We start from the raw sequence: 18,794 nt of genomic DNA on the forward strand, positions 1-18,794 counted from the left end.
AGTTTTCTTGTGCCTCGGTTCTACCGAGGCACAAGATGGCTGCCAACACTTCCTGGTTTGGAGTGTTGACAGACAGTTGACAGCCAATTAGCATGCAGCTCGTGCTCGTAATGGTACGGGTACTATCCTCGGACAGTACGCCTACGGTATTTCGTCTATAGATATATCTATGATTTTACTTTTTAATTTTCTCAGGAACTACTGAACGGATTTACACCATTTAAGCACAATCTACAAACCAAACTCTACCTTTTTGCCAAATTAGGTGTAATTCCATTCAGCAGTTCGGGCTGTAGCCGTGTCGAACGGTCCCTATGGATAATTGCATGGGGAAAACACGTTTTGGGACCCCCTTTTTTCTAGGTCCCCGCTTCACGAATCACCCTGCAACTTTCAGGGAAGGAGCGGAGCGCCCCATCTTCTTTGAGAATTTCGCAAAGATTCGTCAAAGTTATTCCAAATAGAATGTTGCGGATTTCTATGGAAACTAGGTCCTAACTATAACTACCTACTGTCGACCGCCAGTAGGTAATATATATATATATATATATATATATATATATATATATTGACAGAGAAAACTATAGATTTCAGGGGTGTTATAGTTAGCTGGACATTTCACTTGCACAAAACCATAGAAATGTCTCCGTTATAGTTAGTTCTGCTAACTATAACTCGCGTGCCCGCATGCACTGCTGATGATGTTACATATTATATCATTCATGACATGGTCATCACTGATGACATCATCCAGTGAATGTGGTTTAGTTTGAAATTTAAATATGTATTATATATATAACAATCTGTATTGAAGATTGAGTGGATATATAACGGTCTGGATGGAGGATTTAGTAGCTGTCTGACTGTCTATTTAAGTGAGTAATTAAAAGTTTCTCACTTAATACATGGATTAGTAACTAAACAATGTGAATGTGTACATCACTGTCTCTGTTGTACAACATGCTGCATCAGTTGATCACTAACTACATGAGTGTTTATATTAGTTATTGATTAGTTGGGTGAGTATTTGTATGGGACACAGTTTGCGTGTGGTTGGATGGGTTGTGTGTAACTATGCATAGATGTGTGAATGGTTGATTGACTAGGTGTATAGGTTTACGAGTGCATGTGGAAACAGTTGTTTGGGTGACAGTGTATGTATTTGTGTGTTGGTGAGCGAATATATGTTTTAGTTGTACATCTTTAACAAAGCAAAAATAAATAAAAGGTGTATGTGAGAGTTGGTGTATATAAATAAGTATATGTAAGAGTCAGTGATTGTGAGAGTAACTATATGAATGAGTGTATAATTGTAATGGTGTGATTTTTTTTACATATTAATTATGAGTTACTATGTGTTTGAATAAATGAGGTATGTGTATAATTGTGTAAGTGAGTAAATGTAAGTGTGATTAATTTTTTTCATGAGTGAGTAGGATAACTATAACGTCTCTGAAACCTATGGTTTTCGCAGTGAATTCCAAATCTTTTTTAAATGCTAATTTCCAATTATAATGTCTCTGAAACCTATGGTTTTTTCAGTGAATGTCAAAGGTTTTTTAAATGCACATTTTTAAGTGTAATAGTAGTTATACCTATTTTTTTGTACTGATTTTCTACAGTTTAACTGTTTATTTATAAATATTTCATTCATTAAATAAAAATTTTCTGAAAATTGCAAAACAACCTTTTTTTTAAAAATCAAACTGAAATATTGTTTATTTTTTTGTTTTATTCTTTTCTTTTAATATATTTATATTATTACTTTTTAAATATTTTTTTTCAAATTTTTTCTGAGTCGCACACCCAAAGCAAACACATCACGGTGGGTGCGCGGATTCTAGCCGCCATTTTAGGAAAGTCGTGAAGGATCCGCGTACCGTGTGCGACGGCTGCGTGTTTTTCAGTTACATCATATACATTTAATATTACGTTATGTGCGCGATTGGTATGCGACCAGTCCGCGACTCCAGTGGCATGGAGAGCACGGGACCCACGTCTGGGAGAGTTATTTGTTATGAAGTTTCCTAATTTCCTCATTTACTGATGTCTCCTCGGTAGGAAATACTTTCAGTTTTTTACTTTGGTTCCATCAAGAAGGCATTCAGATGTGTCTCACATTTGCCATAAATTCTGAATGTTAGCACTCTAGTTGCTCATTAGATCACTGTAGTAAAGCTACTGCTCACCAGGGAAGTCTGCTGCTGGTATTCAAAGTGCATGTTTCAGTCTGCATGTCAGAATTTCTTTTAATGAAATAGAAGAGGATTTGGGACGTCACTCAAAATGTGCCATAATTTTTCTTTCAAAGGAAAACCAAAGGTGGTGATGGACGGAGCGTTGACAATACAAACACTCACCCCCAGTCAACTGATCTGGGTTTAATCCATCACCGTTCTTTAGCTCACTCCGCCACCCCAGTTCAGACATGGCCATATGCAAATCAGTCTGACCTTGTGCCTCATGGGAACAGTCCAGCCCGAACTGCCAAGCCATGTCTTCCCTGGACCGGAATCAAGCTTCCCAGGACCGGTTACTGGCATCACAGCCGTCTTCAGCTGGGCTTGCTTGACTCCAGTGGCAAAGTGAGCAAGGGACTCCCGTCTGAGCTTTTTTGTTTTTGCATCATTTTTCTTTCTGCAGCACTAATCATACTTTCTATGGCAAAATGAACCCCCTCATTTTGTCCCTTTGAAAATTAAATGTTTTAAGTGTTACCACTTTATTCTAATCAAGATAGGTTCAGGTGTGCCATACTTTTGTCATAAGTAAGACTGTTAGCGCTCTAGTTGTTCTTTAGAACACTCTGGGACATTCTGTCATTGGGCTATACTTGGGCTACATCTGGGTGATATTTGTGCTACATTTGGGCTCTTTTGTCTCTGGTGGCCATCTTTGGAGACTTAGTTGTTATGGCGTTTCCTAATTTCCTCATTTACTGCTGTCTCCTCAGTAGGAAATACTTTCAGTTTTTTACTTTGGTTCCATCAAGAAGGCCTTCAGATGTGTCACACATTTGCCATAAATTCTAAATGTTAGCACTCTAGTTGCTCATTAGATCACTGTAGTAAAGCTACTGCTCACAATGGGAAGGCTGCTGCTGGTATTCAAAGTGCATGTTTCAGTCTGCATGTCAGAATTTTTTAATGAAATAGAAGAGGATTTGAGAAGTCAAAATGTGCCTTAATTTTTCTTTCTGCAGCACTAATCATAATTTCTATGGCAAAATGACGCCCCTCATTTTGTTCCTTTGCAAATTAAATGTTTTAAGTGTTACCACTTTATTCCAATCAAGATGGCTTCAGGTGTTCCATACTTTTGTCATAAGTAAGACTGTTAGTGCTCTAGTTGTTCTTTAGAACACCGTGGGACATTCTTTCATTGGTCTATACTTGGGCTACATCTGGGTGATATTTGTGCTACATTTGGTCTCTTTTGTCTCTGGTGGCCATCTTTGGAGACTTATTTGTTATGGCGTTTCCTAATTTCCTCATTTACTGCTGTCTCCTCAGTAGGAAACGCTTTCAGTTTTTTACTTTGGTTCCCTCAAGAAGGCATTCAGATGTGTTACAAATTTGCCATAAATTCTGAATGTTAGCACTCTAGTTGCTCATAGATCACTGTAGTGAAGCTACTGCTCACCAGGGAAGTCTGCTGCTGGTATTGAAAGTACATGTTTCAGTCTGCATGTCAGAATTATTTTTAATGAAATCGAAGAGGATTTGAGAAGTCACTCAAAATGTGCCATAATTTTTCTTTCTGCAGCACTAATCATACTTTCTATGGCAAAATGAACCCCCTCATTTTGTTCCTTTTTAAATTAAATGTTTTAAGAGTTACCACTTTATTCCAATCAAGATGGCTTCAGGTGTGATATACGTTTGTCATATGTAAGGCTGTTAGCACTCTAGTTGTTCTTTAGAACACTCTGGGAACCTAGAACACAAAAGTACTTCTAGTCAGCACGCTTTCAGCACCTGAAATTGCAATAACAATGTACCCTTTTAACAGGCGTGCCAGCTGAACCACATCCTGGCACTCGGAACCATAACACCAGCTAGCCCTTTCACTATTTCCAGGTGTGTACAGTAACCCAATTTGTGTTTTATTACAGAAAGTATCTAGAACAAAATGTTGTTGCATGGGGATTTGAGCAACGTACATACCCACATGTCCCCACACTCTTTGTCTTATGTCTTCGCTCTGCCTGCGCACTCACGCTCTATTGCTTTCTCCACCTTTAGGAGTTGCAACTGCCGGTCAAGCATCCCACAAAGCTATCCCTGCTGCTCCTATTCTAAGAATCATCTTTTTGCCTCTAGGTGCAAGGAAAGTAGAGGGGCAGGCAATATTTAAAAACCTTTGCCAAAGTAGAAGGTCTTAGAACTTAGGTCAAGGTCCGAGTACTGACCTGGGATGGTACCTGCTTATTAGAACTGCTTCATGGCACCAATGCACAGTTCAATCACCATCTCAACCAGTCTCTAAAGTCACATAGAAACCTCCTACAGAAACAGAACGTACAGAACACAAACCTCACAAGCAAAACCCAGGACTTTTGGCACAGCAAGCTGCATCAATACTGCGATTGTGCACTCATGTTTCCTGCACACACTTTTGCCTGACTATCACCCAGCTCTTAGACACACTGCCCTGAAATGCCAAACCAATAAGCCTCCTAAATTAAAAGGCTATTCCTTTAATACTGTATATCCTACTCTACCATGCAGCCTCTGTAACTAATTCATCGAAGCCAGTTAACTGCTTATGTTGATACATGCGTAACCTTTTGAAGACCCTCTTTCAGAAGTGAGGCAACTGATCATAACTCTAGAGAACATACTCCATAACCGAATTGCCTTTCTACACCATACATCATCTTGCCCAACACCTGCCTGAAAGATTTGGAAAGGTACAATATATCTGTAACAAAGACTTTTGATATAGCTGTGAAAATTATTATCCTGTGATAAATACCTCATATTTGGTGTTAGGTCTAACCATTTCTTTCTAACCTCTGATAATTCATCTTTCCACATGCTTTTATTTTTTGACACATGGTTAACCTTCTAATCTTTAATGGAATAGATAGCTTTGTGTGGTAGTCTGCATGGCCATCTCTAGAATTGTATGTCTTTCAGTATCCTTCACCAATCTCAATGGACTTCAGTGTCCTCCACCAATCTCAATGGTGGCTTGATTGAAGAGAAGAACTAATTGAATTAATTTTTCATAATAAGTGTGCCATAAGCCTTTGTGGAAAACATACTGCTCTGTGTAACCAAAATAACACAAGCTAGTCCCTCTACACGTGCAGTAAAACAGGTATAGCTAAAATTACTTAACTTAAGGCTAATGGAGTTATAACAAATTTAGTGATACATACTAGGTACGTTTAAAACACAAGTACATGGTAATAAACACATGGGTTTAGAAATCAACGTCTCATTGCTAGGTAGAATCACTTTTTAGACAGTGCATTTTGCCTAATTCTTCCCACTGAACTAAGGATAGTAATAGAAAAAAGCCAGAGTTCATATTAAAACAGACTCTGGGTAAATAACGAATTTAATGTCTGGCAGCGCACCAAAAAAGAGAACAAATACTATGTAAAAGTTTGAAGCAAACAAATAATGAAAGCTTGATGTTTGCCACAACTTACCTCTTAGATATTTCACTTTTAAAAATTCTGGGCTTGCTTTCTGACCAGGGAGAGGGTCATTTAACATAACTTTGGTCTGAGATCGTATTCCTTCATAATACTGGCCCATAGATGCGTGACTGAGTCCTTTCATATATTGGCATACTTCATTGTAAGGTTCTAGCTGCAGGCATCTCTGTAACAAAGAAAGTGAAAATAAGTAAATGGTTCTTTAGGTCAAAATGTTGCAAGTTAACCCACACTTTATTCCCACACTTTATTCCCGAATACAGAGGGCGCTTGGTTCCTCTGATGATGAAAAGGTGGTTATATTACAGCAGACAAAGATGACCCGCAAACATCGGGCATGCCAACTGCAAGCCCAGTGACAACCTACAGTTGTTAAAGTTATGCAAACAAAAATCATCTATCAAGTCTGAAGTCATTTGCAGGATGCAGATTGAGTAATGTATAGGCAAGTTTTCATATGGATTCAAGAATTAAGGATTTTTTTTAATCCTAGTTTTGTAAAGATTACCAGATCGGGTGGGCTGGGTGGCACAGTTGGGTGTAAAGGACCAGCAGCAGAACACAATGCAATTTGGCACCAAATATGACCACTGTGCCTTATACATAAACTGAATTCCCAGGTTAACATAGCAACAGTACATAATCATATCAAAAGCACAACCCTCACACTGTGACATATGTCCTAGAATAGCCATAGATCTACAGAGCAGTTACCTAGGCTGGACATCATGCACTCCTGTGGCGGAAGTGGCTGAGGCAGTACAAGCTGACCTTGTGCACGTGTCAGTTTGTTCCTGCGACCCACTGCCCTGGGGCCATGCTAGAGCTCCAGGTTTGAGTCCACTAGTGTATCTACTACGAGGACTGGAGAAGTGCCTACATAGCCCATCATGACATTGGTTACGCAAGAGAGGGCACTCCTGGAGGAGGAGCCAAGATGGCGATCGGGACGGCCGCCTAGTCCCTCGGCTCCGAGGACTTTTTCCTCCCGAGCTCTCATCCTGCCTGTTATCCTGTACAAAACGGCGCACCTGTGGTGACGAGCACCTCCGACTGCCTACGGCGCAATCCTGAAGCTTGCGCTTGCTCAATTTTGGGGATACGTCCAGCATTGGTTCGCGGCCCGCAGCAGTCCTGAGACCGGAGCCTCGAGTGGACAGACAGGCTGGTCGCCAAGTGAACAACAGCGGATGCTGGCGACCGAGAAGTGCCGGTCGGGTCATGTGTGCCGGGGAGCGGCCGATTTTCGAACAGCATATCCTGTTGGCTACGGGTGCGACTACTAGGAGTGCCTGACACTGTGCTTGGTGTACATAGCGCGATCGTAGGAGCCCTGCTTGTTCACCGCTGGGACACTGCTTACGTGTTGTCCCGCTATCGGCGGGCGACTCCCGTTTTTTTGCTCATTTCATACCGAGCAGGGCCAGCTTTCTATTTGATTGTTGCTTCATGCTTACACTGGCTTTGGCAAACACGGGAGCGATACGAAGATGCCTGAGACCCCTCTGCCTGCAAATTGGCCCCGAATCTGGATGGCCCTGCCTGTGAACACGACGGGCTCGATGGACTGCAGCTGCGAGGAGTTTGAGCCCCACAGAGATCGGGGATGTCTGGAGAAGGGAGATTCGGTTGAGACGGGGCTTGGAGGAGTCCTGCAATATTGCGATCTTATGGCCGCTATTGTTGCCCTACGTCACGATTTGGTGCAATCTGCCCGACTCCTGGGTAGTAAGGTGGATGAGATTGTGTTTACACGGGGGCACTTGAGACCGGCTGGTCAGTGGGAATACGCTGATATGCCTCATTCGCTACCCGGATGCAACAAGATGGCAGCACTCAACGACTCTGGCGGGCTTGAAAATCCCATTCCCGAGGCATCTCTTGTTGAAGATCTTGAGTGCCTGGGACGAAGTGTGGGCATTGGTTTGAAATCGCGATGGGTGCGTCCACCCCAGGCCATGCTTCCCATCACCCGGGGGCCGCTCCAGCTATGGTTGGACGTTGAGTTTTTTTTCCCCGACCCTGCTCTGTTGACTATCGGGGGAGGATGTGCTCTCGGGCCGGGCCGGGGTCCCTGGTACGACGTGGGAGGGACCTAGCGGATCTCCGGCTGCATCAAATCGACGCTCCTGTGTTGCTGCTCACTCCTGCCTGGACACTTCGACTCCCCATGCGGATTGACCTGGGCGCTGATACTTCGGGGCGCTTTGGTAGAACGGATAAGACGGGACAAGGATGAACAGTGCCTACTATGGACTGGTGGTCCCTAGCTGATGACCGACACGGATATCTACCGCGCGGATTTACCTGGTAGCGCAGTAAGCCGACTATGTGCCTCGAGACTCGTTTGATAGTAACGGATTTTGTTATTGGACTCTACACCCTGTGCTGTTTTAGAACTTGCGGGAGGGTGTTGCCGGGGGACGGGTGGAGGGCTCCGCTTCGTTTCTCGCCACTTTTACTGTTGTTATAAAATCCGCCATCTTGAGTGTTTCTCTCCTCCTCCCTTCTTTCCCTTTTTCCCTTCCATAGGGTAATTTTCCGGGGCGACAGACACGCTGTTAGTGGGGTAGGCCATAGCCATTACGGTGATGTAGGGTGGCGGGTGTTGGGTGGGTTTTGTTATTTTAGTTTGTTTTGTTCTATGGTCCCTTTTTTCTCTTCCTTTCTTAGTGGCGTTGGCTGTATCTCCTTCTTTCTTCCTTTTCCCTGTTGGGCATTTGCACTTGCCTCCTTTATTGTTTCGGTAGGGTGGGTTTTTCGGACGATGCTTTCACTAAATCACTGATCATTGTTTGATTTATACTCCTGGCCTGCCTTCGGCGGGCGTAGTGTGCCTTTGGCCATATTGCTCATCACTGATTTTCGCTAGCATGGAGGGACGCGATCCTCCCATCTCTTCCTTTTGTCATGTAGTGTGATGCCTTCATGATATAGCCTCTGCTGCTTCCTTAAACTATAAAAATGAAACCTTCCACATCCTAGCGTTTTCAGGCGTATGCATACCATGTACTATGATTGCACCGTGATTATTCTTAGAGCCGTCAACATGTGTACCGCTTTTGCTTATCTTTCCTGAGTTTGCAGCCGGCCTCCGTGGTTGTTGGCCTGCGCTTGTACTACTTTACTTGACTCAATAAAGGTTTTTAAAAAACAAAAAAACAAAAAACAAAAGAGAGGGCACTCCTGAGTCCTGCTTTAGGAAATGGTACCTGGTGTATAGTGAGATTTACATAGGAAAGCCACTGTGTGTGAAAGAAGCTTATCAGTACACTTGTGGCCCTAAGGGGGTGTCCAGGCACACCTGCAACTCGTAAGGGGAGGCGGTAACCAGCAACTAGCTCGTCTTCCTTAGCTCAATTTAAATCAGAAAAATGTTTACAATGTTAACAGATTAAATACTATTTGAGTAATTGCTGACCATTTAATTAATGTCCTTTGTTCTTTTTAATTGTTTCTTTTTCCGTATCAGAGCTACTGAAGGTTCTGGCTAATGTGCATTGGCCGCAATGTACTTACAGGGTTCATGAAACACAACACTGGGATGGGGAAGAGAGAAGTAACCCCTAAATGTCTCAACAGCCTCATTAGAAAGAGCAGAATAATATTTTTGATAAGTGGATGAGTGTGAAGCAATATTTTAAAAATCAAAAGTAGCAGAGGTCAGATAGGCAGGAGCTCAAATGGAGAACACACAAGGAAAGTAAGGACCAGATTGAGGTCCCATTGGGGCATCACAGAGGGATTAGGCGGGAACAAAGATTGCAAGCCTTTCAAAAATAGAGTCATAACGCATAACTTAAATAGGGAAGGTTGGTCCAGCAGTCAAAAGAAAGCGGAGATGGCGGACATATAACTTAAAGGTGCCCAGAGCAAGGTCTTTCCGAGCTACAGAAAGCACAAACAGCAAAATCTCAGCAAGAGGTGCAGAAAGGGGTGTCAAAATGACTTGAGGAAGCCAAAGCCACAAACTTATCCCAACGGCAGCCGTACACAGTTTTAGTGGAATGCTGCCTGGCTGCCAAGATGACATCTCAACTTTGAAAGGAAGATCAAAAACCTTCAACTGCCGCCGCTCAATCGCCATGCATGAAGGAGGCGAGTGCACAAGTTTGGGTGCAGGATACTTCCCTGTTGTTGCTACAAGAGATCCCCTCGAAGGGGCAACCTCTCTGGAGGACAGATGCTCATGAAGTCAGGATACCAAACTTCCCCATACACTATTTGTTGCCACTAGGGCGACTTGGACTCAGTCTCCTGATGTTCTTGAAAAATCGGGGCAGGAGTGGTATCAGTTGAAAGGCATACTGGTGCCCCAAATTTCACTCGAGACGAAATGCGTTTCCGAGCGAGAACTGCTTTGGTAACTACAATACGTAGAAGTGATGACACTGTGCATTTTCAGCAGTGGTGAACAGATCTAACCAAGGTTCCCCCTCTATCTCAGAAAAGACCTTGCATCACATCTGAATGTACATGCCATTTGTGATCCGCAAGGCATCGGTCACCAAGTTCATCCACCGTGGACTTCAAAGACCTCACCAGATGCTGTACAAGAAAAATGTCCTGATTTTCCAACCAATTCCAGATGCACAGAGCATTTTGCCACAGGAACCATGACCCTAACTCGCCCTGTTTGGGGTAATACCACATGTCCGTGGTATTGTCCGTAAAGACCTGAACAAGCCGACCTTTGATAGATGGAAGAAAGACATTTAAGGTCAAACAAATCGCCCTTGGCTCCAGGCGAATGTTGAGTAGCTGAGACTCCGGCAGAGAACAGAGTTCTCTGATCTCCGCCTTTACCAGATGGCCACCCCAACACAGAAGTGACGTGTCTGTAAACACTCTGATCTCCAGGTGGGAAAGGGAGACGGGTCAGTCGCCAATCCAATCAGGGTTCGTCAGCCATCACTGCAAAACGTTTGGAGTTCCCTCCAATATCAGAACCAGGTCAGAGAGATTCCCCTCATGCTGCGCCCAAAGGGACTATATGTCCCACTGCACAGCCCGCAAATGCCAGTGGGCATGCTCTACCACTAGGATGCAGGAGGCCATGAACCCTATCAGCCTCAAGAGTCAGTCTCACCAAAATCCAAGCTAGAGGCTGAAACATGGGACTTATAGCATCAATATCCCGGACTCGCCGCTCCGGAGGTTAGGTGCAAAACTGCGGTGTGTCTAGAATGTCTGGCACCAATGAAAGGAAGCATCTGAGAAGGAGTCAGGTGCGGCTTAGGCATGTTGATAGTGAGCCCCAGCAAATACAGAAGGTCTGCCATAGTCTGGAGGTGTGGCAAGCCCGCCTTCAACAGTCAGCTGTCGAAGTAGGGGGGGAAGACTGGCAACTCTAGCCACCACAGATGGCCCATAACCCTCGCCATCTCATTTGTGAACACCAGAGGGGTGCTGGTGAGGCTAGATCAGCACAACAAACTGTAAATGCTCATGGCCCGCCATGAACCGCAGGTAACAACTGTGGCCCAACAGGATGGTTTTGTGGAAATACCTGTCCTGCGGTTCCAGCTCTACCATCCAGCTTCCAGGATTCAGGACATACATGACCTGAGCCAATGCAAGCATCTTAAATTTCTTTTTTTTTTCACAGGAAGTCGGTGAAAGGGCACAGGTCTAGTTTTTAGCAGCAAAAAGTAGCTGGAATAACAACCACACCCTACCGCTTGTGCAGGCACCCTCTTGATGGCTCCTATAGCCAAAAGAGTCTGCACTTACTGACATAGAAAAAAAAAGATGGCCCCCCCTTCAGGAATTCTTGACATGGTGGGAGGGGTGGACGTGTTTCCAAAAATGGTAGGGCATACCCTCTCTGAACAATCTGAAGCATCCACTTTTTGGATGTAATTGCCAACCATTGAGAGAGGCATTGCCTAATTCTGCCACCAAAGGAATGGCTGTACTGGGTGAAGGGCACACTAAAGGTGTTTTGAGGCAGCTGCAGCCTGAGGGACAGAGGACTGGACAGCATACTGGAACTCGCTCATGCGTTTTCTCTGAGATCTGCATCCCTGTCCTTGAAAAAGGGGTGGGCAGGCTGCTTGATTGGGTATGGAAGGAACTGCAGCCGGGTATGGCAGGAACTGCTGCCACCCAAAGTTTCCTCTTCGAGGTTTGCAGTAGGGGCAAAAGGAATGTTGGTGCCGATGGGTTGAGAGGATGTAGCCTGACGGCTTGAGCTGTGACCTCAAAGATGGGGAACGGGGTAAAGTCTCGGCAGGGATGCAAAACATCCTATGATTCTGGGCAAATCACTTCATCTACCTGTGCCTAACAAAATGAACGTGTTCGTCTGTACAAAATGAACGTGTTCGTCTGTAACAACTGCTGCTCATGTAAAGCGCTTTGATACCTTTGAGTCAAGTATGCACTATGTAAAATTATAAGGAAAAAAAAGAAAGGCGTAGGGATCTGACAGTGACTCTGCTCTTGCAAAAGCATGTGAGCGCCATATAACCTTTATCGTCAAATAGGCAGAATCCAGCAAAGAGCATGTCAATCAATTAAGAATGTATATCCCACGAGAACCCGGTGGACCTCGATAAGGTGTGGCGGTGCAGCACCACTGTAGAAGCCATGGCTCTACCCAGGGAGTCCGTGGTATCCAATCCGCACCAGATGGCAAACTTCGCTGCTTCCCTGCCATCCACCAGAGCTTGGTTGAGGATGGCATGTATTTCCTCAGGCCTCAAGAGAAGCACCTGTGCAACTGGATCCCATAATACATGGGCATATCAGCACAAGAGGCATGCTATTTTCACTGACCACAGGGCAAGGCTGGTGAAAGAAAAAATGCACTTTCCAAAGGTGGACAGCCTCTTGGATTACCTATTCGGTGGTGAAGTAGGGAATGTGCTTGGATGGACCTTCAGTTTGATGCCTGCCTCACCACGCTCTCAGGGAGAATGCTGGGAAAGGAAGGCTGAGTCGCTGGGCAGGACACTGTTGATGAGCAATCTTATGGTGCACTGGACGCCTAGTGGAAGGTTTCACCCAGGTCTCTGGGAGTACATTGGTGAAGGAATCATTAAAGGGGAGCATGGGTTCACCAACTGGCAGCTGGAGATCAAGGAAATCTGCCGCCCTGTGCATTACAGTTGCAAGGGATGTGCTTTCCTCGAACACCTGGCCCAGAGAAGAATCTATCCTTGCTTCTGAGAAGGTAACCAGGCTACTGGCATCACACAGCTCCTCATACCAGTTGTCATCATCTAGGTCCTCAAGGGGACCATACACATGCTCCTCATCACCTCCTTCAGGAAGGTTGGGGCCAGCGGGAATGTCCAGGAGATACTGAGGATAGGATGGAACCCAGCATTGATGTTGAGCAGAGCTGGGGCGGCAGCAGGTCAGTGATGATAATCTGCTTGGCATCAAGCAGCACCAGGGATGACACCAGGAGGGCCGAACTGGGTTCAATGGAACCACCCGTGCCGGCATCAGTCCGGATCTACCCAAAGGTAACCCAGCAGTGGCACCTCTCGACTCTGTGGGGGTCAAAGGTGCTACCGAGGAAGTTGGTTTTGCAAAGATGGGGTGCATGGCATCATAAAATTATTTAAGTTGGTAAGGAGCTGCTCCAACGCCGGGCAACTCGGGGTAACGCGGAGCAGGTCCTTGCCGCTTCTTTGCTGCTCGTTGAGGCGGAGAGCGCTTCCTTTAGGCTTGTTCCCACGGTCTACCTTTTTGCCTATGCCCCAGTGAGCTCTCGAGGGCTTTCACACTCTCCCCTCAGTTGCCCTCCTCCTTTGAGCTCAGTCCGTTATGCAGGTGGGGGTGCTTCCTTTTTGATTGCTCTCGCAGGTGGGTGAGGGGGGTAGATGCAGCTCTGCCGCTCTTGGGCGGTTTCCGCAGTTCACTGCAACTCACCAGGGCGCTCTTGCTCTGCCGCTTCCTTTGCGTCTCTGTGCAGCTGTGTGGGAGCACTTCCTTTTTATTGCACCGAATGCAGCGCTGCCGCCTATAGTGATTCACCTGGCCTCTCTAGCTCTGCCACTTCCTTCGTTGTGTCCCATTCCTCCAATTAGGTCTTTCAAACCCAAACTTTGATGCGCTTCGGCATTCTTTCTGGGCGACCAGCCCTTTGTTGCTGCCCACAGGGGGCAGGGGTTTGCAAATGCCCCTCTTAGGTTCGGCAGGCAACTCCAGGGCCGGTGGTGAAAGGGGCCACAGTGTTGGCTGAGAGCTTGCTGCACAGATGCCTAGCCGGTCAAAGGGGAGAAGCAGGAGAAACAAGAAGCCCAAAGAAGACTCAATAGAGGGTTGTCTTGGCCAGGTGGGGGACAAGGTAGATGGCGACTGCGCCCTTAGTTGCCTTAGGCACCAGTAGCTTTGGTACAAGGCTAAGGCGTTTGTGGAAGCGGCCAGTCTAGGTACCAGTCGAGATACCAGTATGGCTTGAGTCCCCCTACAAAGTCTATAAAGCCTACAGGAACATATGGGCTATAAGGACAAGGATCGCAACAAGCCACAATAAGAAATCATAGAAAGGCACATTAACTAAGATTTACAATTCACCTAGTGCCCAGGTCCTGGTAAACAATAGACTCTTCACCCCATTGAAAGACTCAAACTAGGAAGAAAGAAGAGGCACACTAGTATCAGCTTCTCTTTAAAGTAGCTGAGGAGAACATGAAACCCCCACACTACGAATGAGACTGACTCTTGCCGAACACGGAGTTGAGGAGATATGGCAAGTATCTATGTCTACACTTGCTCGGTCATTAAGTCTTCTGTACTAAGGAGAAATCACTTTTACACCCCTCACAAAGCCTACGGGACTCCGCTGAAGCTGGCACAGATAAGAGGAAATGAGGATTTGAGGTGTAAACTGTGTGGCAGTCAAGATGCTGATGACTTTCACGTGCATGCCACTTGTCCGAACTTGAAAGAATTATGGTCGGGTGTGGGTGGGACCATTTATGATACCTTAGAAAGAACCATGGAGGTAAACCCTGTTATGATTATGTTTGGCTTGGTTCAACAGGAGGATATATGTGCCCACCTCTCAACACAGCAACGTAAGTGGATCTTTTATTTGATCCTCCTGGCAAGGAAAGAGATTTGTAAACAGTGGTGCCAATCTCTAGCCCCAACATGACATGTCTGGCAGAGGCTAGGGAGGTATTTTAAAGAGGTGAACAGGAAAAGTTTGAACTGGGCAGACTATGAAGGGTTTTGCAATATGGTGAAGTTAGGATAGGTAAAACTTCCTCCAATGATTAAACCTCTTAGGTAAGTCAGCAGTGGCTGTGGAAGCTGTGCTAAGGTTCCACTGCCCCGAGAACTTGTCTGATGCGGAGCTTTATACTGAGCACTATGGGTTGTCAGAGGTTGGATTGTGCTCACTGGAGGTGATATTGGGACAAAACAAATCATATAAAAGGACGCCAAAAATGCAAAAGGCAGTGTCCAGGCAACAGTAACAGTAATAACAATAACAGGGGCAAGGAACTTAGAAACTGAGTGGAATTAAGTGACAGAAGGGTCATAGCTGCCTCGATGATATCAGGCTGGGTTAGGTCTGCTGTACCTGTAGTGAACAAGAAAAAAAGGGCACAAGGTCTGGAAAGCCTGGTGAAAACTAGCCAGCAGCCTGCTTGATGTCTAATATGCAAGTCACTGAAAGCCTTGCCCTCAATTATAGATCTCTTCAACAAATCAGGTTGGCTGCAATAGAGTTCACTACTCAGTAGAACAATCCAGACATAATAAGAGATAGTGGCACCGTCACAGATATAAGACGGTCTGGAGCAGCAAAGTCCGGTAAAAGCAGGGGGAGGGGTTCAGCCCAAATCCTGATCATGTGATCAGCAAGAGTCCAAATATGAATATTTATTATCAGTGATGAGAGTCAACTAGGTAAAGACCTGGCTGATGAGAAAGCAAGTGACTAGGAAAAAGGTTCAGAAACTCATCCATCGCTTATACCAGGTGACATCTCACTGATGCCAGATGAAGTACGATCATTCTGCAATAATCTCTCATCCGCCACTTCAGAGAAGGATAACATCCAGATGTCAATACCGCTGGAGGTTAATGGTGTCATAGCCCCACATCAGACCATAAAAGGGGGCACAAGAGAGGGGCAATAGCAGCATGAGGAGCCCTTTGGTGCAGATAATGCTGTAATCATAAAAGAGGGAGATGGGCCTCAATGTCATAATCCCACATCAGACCATAAATGTGGGCACAAGAGAAGGGCACCAGCAGCATGAGGAGCCCTCTGGTGCAGCATATGCAGTCATCATAAAAGAGGGAGATGGGCCTAAATGCCATATCCTCAGTAAGCGCCCAATGGATGGAGCAGAAAATGTGAAGCCATTTGGGGATATGGCTGCGGGCACGGAAGTATTAAATTCAAAAACAAATTTAAATAGGGATCTACCATTTCAAGATGGGCATTGAAAAGGCACAGTGAGGATACCACTCCGCCAAACGTAAACCTCACCTAACTTGCCTCTGACTTACGCCGCGAGCACCAAAGCTAAGGCGACCATACACTAAATATGACAAATGTAATAGCTGGATCATCAGTCAATGCAGGGTGCTAGGTTACTCTGTAGGACCTATTACAAGCAACAGTAAGGGCATTGAAGTTTCATTCATCCAACCTAGAAATGCAGGTGGAACAGCTAAACACTCACTATTTTCTCATCAGCGATAGATGAAAAATTACATAAGTTAATTCAGTTCATAATGCGGGCTCAAGCTGCAACAGAAGGACATCTTGCAACCTGCCCTTGCTCACCTACAGTTGATAAGTTGAGTTTTACCAGAAGTTCTACACAGCATGATAGCTGAAGTTAAAAAAGCAAAACAAGACTGGTAAGCTCTTCAGGGTAAACAGTTGATAAAAACTACAACAATAACAGTTCTGCACACCATTTCCAACAAGGGGACTTTGGGTTAATGAAATCTCACTCATCCAATGATAACTTTTGCTTCTTTATCACAGGTAAGTTATCTTATGAGGAGGTCGGTGCATTACATCCAATACCAGACCAGCACGGAACAACAATAAACACCCTAACTCCCCCTAAAATGGCATTGAGCGCATAAAACACAAAGCCAGAACATGTTGTAGTGCAGACCTCAATTGTGTACCAAGATGGAAGCAAAGTGATGGACTTTAAGAACTAAATGATTGCAAGAAAAAACAAATTGTAGCAATTGAAAGGATAACTAACAGTGGGAACATCCAGTAATAATCCCCCATTAGTGGCCCGCCGGGAAGTGGACGTACATCAATTGCTGCAAGGACCTCAGGAAAGAAGTACAGTAGGGACCTCTTCAACACACCCAGTTCACAATACGCGAAAAGCTCGAAAAATTAAGAGAAGCAGATCACAAAGTGTTTGAACAGCAGAGAGGTATGCAAAAGTGGTTCCCGAAATTTAACAAAGCAACAAAAGAGGCTGAAATGAAAGCCAGTTCCCAATAGGGTTTAGTTCATGGTGTCAAACAAATTGAAGTGTTCAATAAACGAAAGGCGGGGAGAGAAGAATGCTCAATGAGATGGTAGAGTAACTGCCCCAACAGTGACAGACTATCACAGTTGCAAATGAATGAAGCCTCCTCTGAAGTTAATCTAAATAAATTGCACAAAACACAGAGCGGAAACAATGGGCAACATTCCTAAAGGCACCATCATCACTATATCCAACAAAACCAGTTCTAAGAACCACTAGTTGGAAGGATTGACAGTTCGCCTATTAAATCAAAAGTGATGTCCAGTTTAGCTCAAAAAGGGAGTATCAGGAGACACAAAAGACGATCAGCTCATAAACCAAAACAGAGACCGAACCCGTGGTTTAACTTAACTCCTATTCAGAGTTCTACATTCACTCTGGCAGCAGGGATCAAAAGTGAATTGACTAATAATCATAAATCAATTTCCACCCTAGTGAAGATATATTCCCTTTTGGAACCCAACCGCTAAATAAAATATTTTTTTGAGTATCAGTCAAAAGGAAGACATGACCTCTTAAACAGGGGCAATACAGTCAAGATTTTAAAATCGTTTTGCAATTTGGAAGCCCCTGAGTCAGCTAATCTCACCAGAATGGAATTCTTAAAACGTAGAGGTGATCCGCACACTGAACCAACCCTAGTTACCTTCTCCTCACATGAAATGGCAAAATCAGTCTTGGACTTAAATCACAAATTTAGGCTATGCAGTATAAAGTTCTCTAGTTTCCACACAAATGCCTATTCAACAATGTTAAAATCACTATCATTGCTGTCTAGCGACAGGCATTTAAGGAAGAAGAAGACAAGCCCGTCATTAGACAAAAGAGTGAGTCACCCTCACTGAGCAAGAGATCCATTCTATCAAGCACTAACACACAGCATGAGCATGAACCACTGACTCCAAGTAGAACAGTGACCATTAAAACAGAAAAAAAGTGTGTGGCGCCATATTCAATATTTAAAAACCCAATAAGGAAGACTGCACTTAGTGCGAACACACATAACCAGCAAGTTGCAAACGAAGGTAATCAGTGACTTGTGGAAAAGCTCAACCAGAAAACGAGCGACTGTCGACACAGACTGCGCATGGCTCCCCGCAGTACTTCAGATAGAAGCAAATGCATGAACTGTACCAGTCTCAACTACAGCTGACCGTCTAGAATCAGAAACTGCTTTTGACACTTTAACCATCATTAACAGCTGTGAATAGAGCAAGAGGTGGATTATGGTCCGAGATTAAGGACACAAATGTACTAACCTGACCAACTCAACACTAGACGTCCCTAAAACTAACAATGTGCGCACCGCAATCCTCCTGTATGCTGACGACGCAGTGCTAATTGCCCGTATGGGCCTCGCCCTACAAAAGTTACTAAACATCTACATAACCTACATGCAAAAATTAGGGCTGAAAACTAATAAGGCGAAGTCCTTCATCCTAACCCTTGGTCGGAGGGATAGGAAGGTGCCGAGCTTTTATATTTCAGGGAAAAAAATAGCCCATACCGATACCTTTTGCTACCTGGGCCTAACATTCAACGGGCAGCTTTCATGGTCCTATATGCGTGCCACTAGAGGGCTATCACTAGAGAGAAGTAGCATTGCTCTCCACTCCTTTATTAAAAAACTGGGTGCG

The 18,794-nt window shown here is 44.7% G+C and overlaps 1 protein-coding gene across 2 annotated transcripts in view; it reads right to left on the minus strand.

The window, feature by feature from the left end:
• The window catches only part of TTC13 (tetratricopeptide repeat domain 13), a 1,212,286-nt gene that overhangs the window by 707,816 nt on the left and 485,676 nt on the right, over positions 1 to 18,794 (minus strand). For both annotated transcript variants that reach the window (XM_078649075.1, XM_078649076.1), the window contains exon 11: positions 5,663 to 5,837. In XM_078649075.1, coding sequence (XP_078505201.1) covers positions 5,663 to 5,837 — 175 coding nt within the window. The remainder of the gene's footprint in view (positions 1 to 5,662; positions 5,838 to 18,794) is intronic.

The sequence above is a fragment of the Lissotriton helveticus genome, chromosome 6, assembly GCF_964261635.1.
Source record: "Lissotriton helveticus chromosome 6, aLisHel1.1, whole genome shotgun sequence".
Classification (NCBI taxonomy): Eukaryota; Metazoa; Chordata; class Amphibia; order Caudata; family Salamandridae; genus Lissotriton; species Lissotriton helveticus.